The sequence below is a fragment of the Sarcophilus harrisii genome, chromosome 6 (assembly GCF_902635505.1).
Source record: "Sarcophilus harrisii chromosome 6, mSarHar1.11, whole genome shotgun sequence".
Classification (NCBI taxonomy): domain Eukaryota; kingdom Metazoa; phylum Chordata; class Mammalia; order Dasyuromorphia; family Dasyuridae; genus Sarcophilus; species Sarcophilus harrisii.
In genome coordinates, this window is record NC_045431.1 from 253,472,125 (window position 1) to 253,483,706 (window position 11,582).

The 11,582-nt window shown below is 33.5% G+C and overlaps 1 protein-coding gene across 1 annotated transcript; it reads right to left on the reverse strand.

Annotated features, from left to right (window-relative positions):
• Nucleotides 1–7,394: 7,394 nt before the first annotated feature.
• Nucleotides 7,395–8,324, reverse strand: LOC100926426 (olfactory receptor 4C6). Its single transcript, XM_003773785.1, has one exon. The coding sequence runs from the start codon at nucleotides 8,322–8,324 to the stop codon at nucleotides 7,395–7,397; it is 930 nt and encodes a 309-aa protein (XP_003773833.1).
• Between the last annotated feature and the right edge of the window lie 3,258 nt (nucleotides 8,325–11,582).

Below are 11,582 nucleotides of genomic sequence, written 5' to 3' on the forward strand. Positions count from 1 at the left end.
TTATAATTGTCAGAAAATTAATGATCTAGATCCACTAGATCCAATGATCTAGATTAATGATCTGGATTACTGGAATCATTTAGTAATTTAAAGAACCTAATAAAGAACATAAAAAACATTCAATTAGAATTTTCTTGTATTCCTCTCAAATCAGGGAGCATGATTATCTTTTGATTTATTAAATTTCACTTGATTCTGGCCATATGACCTTTTAATAATGGCATACAAGAAAGATATTATTGTTATTTTTGCTTTGCTTTTTAAATAATTAATAAAGAGATGTAGTGTTATATAATGCATGCTCATCTGTCTCTAAATTCTTCTGGACATAGATCACCCCTAGAAAACACATTGGCCACTTTAAACATAAGAGATTTATGATCAGTCACACACTGATGTGTTTTATATCTCACTCTTAACTATATCCCGGCTGTTCCAGGTAAAAGAATGAAGAAAATACAATCTATCAATTGATATTTAATTCATGACTCCAGTAGGGTCAATCAATGGAAAAAGGTTTTCAAAGCTCAGTATCTTACTTGATTTTCTATTGTGGGATAATCATGGATTTGCTAAGTCACAGTTCTTTCTGTGATTAATAAATGCTCTTTATTTTATTGTGCTATCACTTTCTTACTTCAGTTAGATTATTATTACTATGGTGAGTTATAACCAATGATGAAACAAACATGAAAGTGGATTATCTCATTTACATTCACCCTTTTTCAGTTTTTATTCTTTTATAACTCCTTAAATTCAAACCTTCAGTTTACATTTATAATAGTTAAGAAAAGTATCATTTCTTTATCTTTTCATTGTGCTAAACTTTTCATCCCTTTGGGTAGGGCTATTTTAAAGAACAGAATAGTTGTAATTGTCATTGTTAAGTAATTTCAGCCATGACTCGATTTGCATTTGCCATTTCTTGGCAATGATATAGGAATGGTTTGCAATTTCCTTCTCAAGCAGTTGTCATTAAATATACATAAGTAAATAAATATATGTGTCTATTCTTTAGCTTTCACCCAAGTTTTATTAATTATCTCAATTTTGATCCATTTCATTTTTAGTTTCTCTACCAGATAAGGAGAATTAAATGAAAATGTCCCTATTTTCAATATCTTTGAATTTTAATGCAAGAAAAACTTTGTAACATAAATAAATACACTACAGGGAAAAGTAATGGATTGTTCTGCACAGAGTAGGTATTTTGTTAAATGAATAGCTAGATAATTGCATGATGAAGCCAGTGGGTAGGAATTCAGTGCTAGAAAGTGATCAGTGTTAATTGGAGAGATTTTTTCTTGAAAGAGATGTTGTTTTATTTTGTTTTGTTGTTTATTGAAGTCTTGGATGGGTGGGATAATGATTTGGATTTAATAGGGAAGGCGGGGAGGAAAAAGGTGGAAGAGAAGGAGGTTTGGGAACATTTCAGATAAGTTAAACATCAGACTATAAATCTGAAGAAATAGAATACCAAAAAAAAAAAAAAAATGGTTCTGGTTCTTACAAAGATCTAGTTTTGTGATAAGATAACTATTTATATTGGATAGAATGATGAAACAGTTTATACTTGAGGACGAAGGTGAAAAATCTGCAGATAATCTTATAGGCTCAAAATTTTGTAATTTTTTTAAATAGCTTTTTATTTACAAGTTATATGTATGGGTAATTTTATAGCATTGGCAATTGCCAAACCTTTTGTTCCTTTTCCCCTCCTTCCCCCCAGCCCCTCCTCTAGTTGGCAGGATGATCAGTAGATGTTAAATATATTAAAGTATAAATTAGATACTCAATAAGTATACATAATTTTGTAAATTCTTAAGGAAGGGAATCATGGGAAGGGATCCATAGATTTTCACAGAATAAATACCATCTAAAGGAAATTATAGATTCTAGACCAAATATAGGGGAAGAAATTTCAGGATTTTATAATTTGATAATTGCATTAAAAGTCATTTTATACCATTTCTCTAGGATAGAACTGTTAGTACTAGAAAAGTAGTTAAGCAAATTAATCCATGTAAAGAGATTTTTTTTTTCAAATTTACATCTTCTGAATCCAAATACCCTGTTCTTTTCTCTATCCTCAGCTCTCTTTTTCAGAATAAATAGGAATAATTATATTTCTCTTGAAACAATTATTGTGCTTCCAAGTTTAAAACATTATTGTGAACTTGATTTTCGAAGCTAACTTCAGATTCAATCTGAACTTCAGTAGATCCATGATCTTTACAGAGCACAGTGTGTTTGTGAAAACATGAGGTTGTATAAAGTTTCTAAAATCTTCACTTGACAATGAAAATTAGTAAATAGTGAAGAGTGTAACATTTGGTAAAAAAGAGAGAGTTTTTGCAACATGTGCCTCTTACAATTGTGTGGTGGTTCAATTATTTTCTGTCATACCCAACCCTGTGATATCCATATGGGATTTTCTTGGCAATGATACTGAAATACAAAAGAAATATAAAAGCCTTTCATTTCTATTGTGGATGGTTATATAAAATGATTTTCATATAGCTGGATGGTCAGGCAGTATAGTTAATAATTCCTCCTGACCTCTGTCTCTTATTTCTATGGTTGTCTTCAAGACTCAGCTCATATTGGTCTTCACTCTCAAATTTCTTTTTACTTGTTCTACATATAACTAATGATTTATCTGTAGTATTCCCATAACAGGTCATGAGATCCATTAGGAGTGGACTTATTTTTGCCTTTTTTTGCATCTCTATGCCTTAGCATAATCAATTACTAGTTGACTTGCTAATTTTCCTAAGTACTTCCTGATGGACCCTATTCCTATTCAAGTGATTTAAAGAAAAAAAGCTTAAAGAATGATTGCAGATTCAGTGAAAAAGACAGAATAGCAACTCAGGGCTTTCTGATCTAATAATATACCACGGGAACTGGAGAAGAAAAGGTTAAGTATGTGAGTGTGCATATATATTTGTTCACTTGTTTGTAAGAGTGTGTATATATATATGTGTGTGTGTGTGTTTATGTATATGTATATATGTATAAAAGTATATATGAACATAATTTGTATATATGTATATATGAATGTAATTTGTATATATGTATATAAGTATACATACACAATATGTAATTGGTGTTAATGTATATATGTTTGTGAGTGTGTGTATACACCTATATGAGTGCATGTACAAAAGTGTGTATGGGTGGATATATGCACATGCATGTAGCTATGACTATATTTGTGATTTTGTGTGTAGATATGTGTGTGTGTGTATATATGTATATGTATGGGTGTGTAAATTTGTGTAAAGGGACATGAGTGTGTGTTGTGTGAATATATATACATTTCTCTATTACTATATTTATGAATGTAAGTGTCTGGATATGTAGGGGTATACATTTTTGTAAATGTATACATGAGTGTGTCTATACTGGAGACCAGGACTGTGGAAATTATATAGGCATTCAAAAAGAATTTAAAGGAATTCCACAAGGAAAAGAATTAAGGGAGAATTAAACTTTCACTAATGCCCATAATCAATTTACTCCCAAGGCCTGTCAATTTTGCCTTTGAAATATCTCACATCAATGACTTTCTTCTGACATAGTCAGATGCAGGTGCTTATCATCTCACTCTCTACCTTTTCAATACCCTGCTAGTCTCTCAGCCTGCCATAAATTTTTCACCACTGGTATGCATACTTAATTTATCAATTAATTTCCCCAAATACTCATGCTCAAGAGAACATGTCACCAGCTAAAGCCCAAATAAATAAACTTCAATGGCTCCTTGACATTTAAAGTACATTTTAGCCCTCCAAAATCTCCAATATTCTTATATCTTATAACATTTCTTTTTCTGCATGAATACTAGAATCTGATCACTGGCTTCTTTGCTATTGCAAGCATAACACATTTCATTTCCTAAGTCTGGATTTCTTAAGGTATAGTGAGTATCTCCCATGCCTGGAATTCTCTCTCACTTTTTCTCCTCCTCCTGCCTTCTGTGGCTCCTTCTATCTTCTGCAAGACATCTTTCCCATTCCATCTTTAGTTCAATATCTATCCTCTAATTACTAACTCGAATTTATCCCAACAGTATCTTTTATTATATTTAGTTGTTTGCATAGTATCTCCTTTATTAGAGTATGCGCTCCTAAAAAGTGAAATTATTTTTACCTTTCTTTGTTATTTCAAGACTTATGAATTTATCACATAGTTTTTAATAAATAATTGACCATCCAACTCTTTAGTCCCTTGGGAAAGAATCAAAATTAATGAACAGAAGTCTCAAAGAGGCAAATGTAAATTTTAGGAAAGGGAAATCTGACACCTTCCTAACTAAAATATTCTCAAAAGGCCATAGACTGCTTTAATGGACAGTGGATTCCCACCTTCTTAGCCATAAGTAAGCAAAGACACCACTTGTATAGTATGCTAAAGTGAGAAGAGAAATCAATCAGTAATTAAACAAACTTTTAATAATCACCACGTATATTTCAGGTACCATGCTTGTGTCTAGGGATACAAAGACAAAAAATGATAGCATCCCTTTTAAGGACTAGTGAATATCAGCCTATCAGCATTCCCTATAGAAAGAACCCCAGGAACTTCTACAAAAAATGAATATGACTTGTGCATCTTGAGAGGAAGAGGCGATTATGATGGGACTAGGCTGGGGAGAAGCTCTACTGTGATGTGACTACTAGGTAAAGGAAGCTAACAATCTGGTCGTTTCCTGCTTTAATGAATTTTTGTGCTAATTAAATGTTAGGCTTCCTAGTTTCTCAACATAATGTATGTGTTGCATCCCCAGCTAACTTTACCTTGACTTAATTATTGTTCTGGTTAGGATTTAGGAAAAAAACCAAGCATTCTTTGGAAAATTAGCCTGAAATATGTATATTCTTATTTTGATAGAAAAAATTGACTGCATTCCCTTAGGACAACAATAAAATAATTTACCACAATTACTCCTGCCTCTCTATAAATTGGGAATCAGGTTTAATGGGGGGGGGGGGGGGGGGGGGAGGGAGGAAGTGAAAGAAATGAATGAGAAGTAAATGACCCAGTATTGATCATCACTTTAAATTCATTTTGTGACATAATAACCTGGAGATTTGATCCAAAGAAATTACTAAGAATTGTATATTAGATTTCTAGGAAGATAAGCAGATAGAATGCACAGATAAGAGAGGAGTTAATGAATTGATAAAAGACAGATTAGATGGAAAAATCGACATGTGATAATGGAAGAGATAGATGATAGATTAGAAATAGATTTGAGAAATAGGTAAACATCCTTTAGATAGATAATATAGAACATTCATTAAATACTTACTATGGGCCAGGCATTGTGTTAAACACTTAGAATACAATGCAAATAAAAAGAAAAAAAAATCATCTTCAAAGAACTTGCATTCTAGTACAGAAAAGATAACTTATAAATGAGAATGGAAAAGGAGAATTAGAGAAATACCCATTTGGGGACAGGGCATCAACAGAGTGATAAGCTAGTTATGAGCTTAAAGAGAGCATTATTGGATAAATTATTTCCTCAAATGGGGATTCATGCAGGAACTAATGCCTAGCACATAGTAGGTGTTTAATAAATGGTGATTGATTGAGGAAGGTAGTTCCATGTCACTAATAAATGAAATACAAATAAAACTAATTTGAGGTTTTACGTGATACTCAGCTAATTAAAAAAGATTTTTAAAAAGATGAAAGTAGCAGAATGGTTATAACAAGAGAGGTAAAAACACAGGAAGTAGAAGAATTTTAAATACTGGAAAAATATTTGGATTTATACATACACTGTTTCCTTTTTCTATTTGGTACCTTGTCATTCATTTCCTGGCTCTAATACCTAAAATGTTCTCTCCCCACTTCAAGATTCAGTTCAAATTGCACATTCATTAGAAGTCCTTATCACATCTCTGCTGTGGCCCTCTCTCAAATTAGAAATTTACATGATAAATAATGTGTAAGTATATAGTTATTTGCTTGTAGTCTTCTCCATTAGAATGATAATTTATTGAAGTGATTTTGCTTTGTATCTTCTGTGCTTAGCTCAATGTTTGACATTTAATAGATACCTCAAATCCAGTTCACATGTATGTATATGGTGTCACCTCCTTGATGTCCTGGTCTTCTTAGAGAATTATGGACAAGCAACAGAAGAGCCCAAAATGAAATTAAATTGTGTGTAATGGAAATAATGATGTCTAGCCCTAGAGAAAAGTATAGAAATCATATCTTTCAGTGTTTTGTATATGTGAAGGATTACATATGAAGGATATTTCAAATGCTGTCAGTCTTTCTTTGTCTCCTCTGTGTCTGCCTGCCTCTATGAATTGTCTTTTTCTCCCCCTCATGTCTATCATCTATCTGCTTATCTACCTACCTACCTACCTATCTACCAGTTTTCTTTCTTCCTTCCTCCTCCCTCTCTCCTTCCCTTTCTCTCTTCCCTCTGTCTTTTCTTCCTTCCTTCCTTCCTCCCTCCCTCCCTTTCTCCCTTCCTCCCTCTCTCCTTCTCTCCCTCCCTCCTCACTTCCTCCCTCCCTTCCTTTCTTCCTTTCTTCCTTCCTTTCTTCTTTCTTTCTTTCTTCCTCCCTCCCTCCCTTCCTTCCTTCCTTCCTTCCTTCCTTACTTCCTTCCTTTTTTCTTTCTTTCTTTCTTTCTTTCTTTCTTTCTTTCTTTCTTTCTTTCTTTCTTTCTTTCTTTTTCTCTTCCCCTCTCTTTCTTTCTTTTTCTATCTATCTATGTATCTATCTATTTCATTACATTTTACAGTAGTCTAGGTAGCAAAAGAAAAAATAAAAGTCCAGATAGTTATAATCTGTATATAATACTTAATGGGAAAATTTTGACTACGAAGGGGAGTGTAATTGGATTGTGACCTTTGATAAGTAAAAGGAGTATGATAACCAGCGTGCAACCTGTTAAAAGAAATTTTGGTTCAGGCCTCATCAAAGTCAATAAGTAAACTCAGGAAAAGAAAGGTAAAAAATATTTTATTAGCACATCATTGTAACAAACATTTGTATCTAGCTGGTGTGGATTACAAACTGCTCATGCTACTTTTATAAACAGAGCAAAAACTATAACCAAGGCAACAAATAAGGATAAAAAAATGTTGATAAGCATAAGTAATCATGAAGACATGCTATTAGTACTGCTATTACAGTACCATAGAGAGATGGAATTAGTGAGCTTGGGCAAGGGAATATTCTACCACTGTCTCTTGCAGGCTGCCCTGGAAGGTGTCCAAAGTCTAAACTAGATTTGAACAGAGATCACTAAGGCTAACTGCACAAGTGACTGACTGCATACAATCAGTGATAAATCAAGAAAACTACTTAAATGTTTCCATTTTTCCTCTTTATTTGAATGATTTGATTGTTGGACATATTTCATTTAAAAAGCAAAGTCACTTTTGTAATCCAGAGTTTCCTCATGGCATTTTTAACTTCTGTATTCCTAAGGGTATAAATCAAAGGGTTTAACATAGGAGTAATCATAGTAAAACATACAGCTACAGCTTTGTCTATGGGAAAAGTGGCTACTGGTCTCACATACAAGAATATACAGGGAGCAAAGAACAAGACCACTACTGTGAAGTGAGAGCTGCAGGTGGAAAGGGCCTTTCGCCTTCCTTCTGAACTACCACCCTTCAGGGAAGAGAGGATAACAATATAGGAGACCATTAGAATGAGAAAGATGGACAGGCACATTACTCCACTGTTAGCAATGACTAAAAGGCCAAGAACTTGGGTGTCCATGCAGGCCAATTTCAGCAATGGGAACAAATCACACATGAAGTGATCGATTACATTAGGGCCACAGAAGGGAAGATGAGCCATGAAGATTAATTGAATGGTAGCGTGTACAGAGCCCCCCATCCAGGCTGCTGCCACCAGCAGCTGGCACACACGAGGATTCATGATGGTCATGTAGTGCAGGGGTTTACAGATGGCAACATAGCGATCATAAGCCATGACCACAAGGAGGATGATTCCAACACCACCAAAAAAGTGTTCTGCAAACAGCTGGGTCAGACAGCCTTTCAGAGAAATGGTTGTCTTCTCATAGAGTAAATCCACAACCATTTTTGGAGCAATGACTGAAGAATAGGTAGCATCCATAATGGATAAAAAGGTTAGAAAAAAGTACATGGGTGATTTCAAAGTTTGGCTGACAGTCATGGTTATGACAATGAGTATGTTACCTATAATTGTGGCAATGTATATGATTAAAAAAATGACAAAAAATATCATTCGAAGCTCTGGACTTTGTGTAAGGCCTAGGAGAATGAACTCAGTTACATTGTTTTTATTCTCCATTTTGGTCAATCCTCTGCCAACTTCCTGATTATAACATAGTCTTATTGGTTCTTTCCTTTTCTCTTCATTTCTTCCTCGAATGAGACCTTGCCTATACCTTACTCAAACAATCCAATTAATTTAATTCAAACTTGGGTCAAGCATTAGTCTTCTCCATGATATTGCTTATTCTGTTAGTGATGAATTTTTTACATTGTGAATGAAGGGATGCAATACATCCTCAATGCTAAAAGATGTGATTCATGTCCCTTTCATCTTACACAAAACTGGTGATAGTAAATTTCTTTCATGTAATTAATTTATAACCCTAGGAAGGGAGAGATGAATTATCATGTGTAAAAATTATTATAATCCAGTCAATTAATATAGCACCTAGTTTTAAAGTATATACTTTTGTTGCAATGACATATTTGCCATTTAAGATTAAATATTGATAAGATTAATGAGTTAGTAGCTCTTAAGTTAATTGGGAAGGAAGGGTGTAAAGCTTGAGATAAAAGAGTAAATGGAACAATAATCTTGGAATTGGGAAAACTTTCATGTCCTGCTTTTGGCTATATGTCAGTGGGTAAATCATTTAGCCTATAGTTACCTACATATCTCTTTACATCCAGAAACTGCAAAACATTTGATTAATTGCATGGATAGTAGAAGCTTCCTTGTTGGGAAATTCTTGAATCCAGTTAAATCATAGTCTAGTTAAAAAGAAAAAAAAAAGTTTAATGAGCATGAGTCATAATAATAATAACTGATTTAAAGTTAATAAAAGTATTAACAACAATGCCTGATTTGAACCTCAAAATAATTTTACAGAATAAATAGCACTGACACCATTACTATTTTTACAGATGAGAAAGCTTACTTTTGCTTATCCAGCTGCTAAGTGCCAGAGATAGAAACACAGAAATCCTGGTTCAAGTTGAATTTTAGTCAGATGAATAGTGGGAAAAGATCTTCTCAAGAAAAGTTGCTTAGTAAGAAGGGAAAATGCTTGATGCTAGACATTATTTTTTAAATAAAGGGTGAAAGAGCAACCGCAATGGAAGAGACACCATAAGAAACTGTTCTCCAAAAGACTGTTAACCCTTAATCACATATGAGTCATTTAAGCACAATTAAAAGAGGCTCAATGACCATTTCATTACCTCCCCTCCTCTACTTCATCTTCCTTCTTTCGTTCCTCCCTTCCTTCCTTCTTTCTTCCCTTCTTTCTTTCCTCCCTTGTTCTTTTTATTTATTTCCTCATATGATAATTTTATTTTCCTCCGTTCCAATTCCAACCTTTTAGTTAATCGTTTTCTACAATTATCTATATTGGAGTAGTTTGTGCTCTAGTTCAATGGATAGTGATGTCCTGTCCAACCCCACCACCTACCTTCTCGTGTCTTATACATATATTATTTTAAAAGGCCAGAAGTCAGTAAGTCCCCTACAGTTATGTTATTTAACATATTTGAGTTCTGACTGTTGAAAGTCATTGTATGTCTACTTTCTTATTGAATTCTACTTCCCATATAGAAATGGTCTGATGTATTTCTCCTTTTCTTAAAGATAATAATAGATAAAAATGTATTTAGTGAAATAGTGGGTGTAATGTACTTCAAATGTTACTTCATTTGATTCTCATAAGTATCCCCACTTTAACGATGAGGAAACTGAGGGTAAAGATACTTAAATAATTGGTTCAGGGTTATACAGCTGGTACATATCTTAGTCAGGAATCAAGATCAGTTTTTTTTTTTTAAAGTGTGAAGTCAGTACATTTCCCACTATACCAGCTAGCTGTCACAAAACTCTAGCACTAACCCTCCCCCCTTCCTCAGAAGATGAGTTCATTATATTGAGATAATTAAAAAAGAAATCTAGTTACTTCCCTGCTCCCTACCACCATTTCAAAATCTTGCTTATTCTTTAAAAATAGCATAATTTGATTCCCTCATGGCTATCAATGTATCAATCTTTATTTCTTCTTCCTTCAATCAGTTTACCTTCTGTGCAAAACTATCATCATTTACTGACTTTTTTTTTCTCTTCTCACTTCACAATTTTTAGTAATATGAGTTCTCAGCTGATTAGTTATCTGAATCCACAATCTCTGAGTAACAAGAGATCATTTAATTAGTGATCTTTTCTTTGTTTTTTTTTTTTCAGTTTTCATAATTCTTAGTTTATGTCTTATGGGATTTAAATGACTATGTATCTCATAACATACATCATACATAACTATCTGTGATATTTATCCTTTTTCTCTCTTGAGTTTTGGTAATAATATTTTCCTGATTCTACTCGTAGTTGTCCAGGCACCTCTGAGTTTCCTTTGTTACAAAATAATTAACATCCTACCCTCTAATTATTGATGTCAGTGAAGAGTCTCTTGTTCATACAGTTTTCCTTTTTTTCCCCTTTATAGTCATTTGCAGTAATAATATCAGATTCTGCAAGTAAATTATCTCTATGTAGACTACAATTAAAATGCATATAAGACACATACACACATATGTGTGTATATATGTATATACACTTGTGTGTATGTGTGGGTGTATATATATATATATATATATATATATATTTTACATATATATATATATTCTCATAAGTATCTCCACTTTAAAGATGAGAAAACTGAGGTTAAAGGTACTTAAATAATTGGTTCAGGGTTATACAGATGGTACATATATTAGTCAGGAATCAAGACCAGATTTTTCTAAGCCTGAAGTCAGTACATTTCCCAGTATACCACCTAGCTGTCACAAAACTCTAGCACTAACCCTCTCCCCCTTAAACACTTCCTAGTTCTATTACCCTGAGCAAGTCACTCCATCCTACTTGACTCAGTTTTCTCATCTGTAAAATGAGCTAAAAAGGAAATGGGAAACCACTCCAGTATCTTTGTACCCCCCCCCAAAAAAAAAGAAAAAACCAACATCCTAACAGGTCATGAAGAGTTAGACATGAATGAAATGACTGAACAATAACCATCAATTTCTCCTCTCTACAATCAATTTTCCTTTTCTTACCTGGCAAATTGGAATTCCTATACTACAGGTCACAGTGACACTTCATGAAATGTCCCTACTCCAGCACTCCCAGTGAACTCCAGAAACTCAAATACCTCTTACTCCAAAGAGTAAGATTTTTTAAAAAAGTATTTAAAGCACTTGAAAATCTGTCCCCAAGAGGGTTGCAAATTTCTTCCAATCATGTGCTCTATAATCCATCCAAAGAAAGGTCGGATGCAAGATACTATGTGGGATTAGA

Coding starts and splice junctions, on each gene's coding strand:
- LOC100926426 (XM_003773785.1), bottom strand. CDS start 8,324: ATGGAGAATAAAAACAATGTAACTGAGTTCATTCTCCTAGGCCTTACA.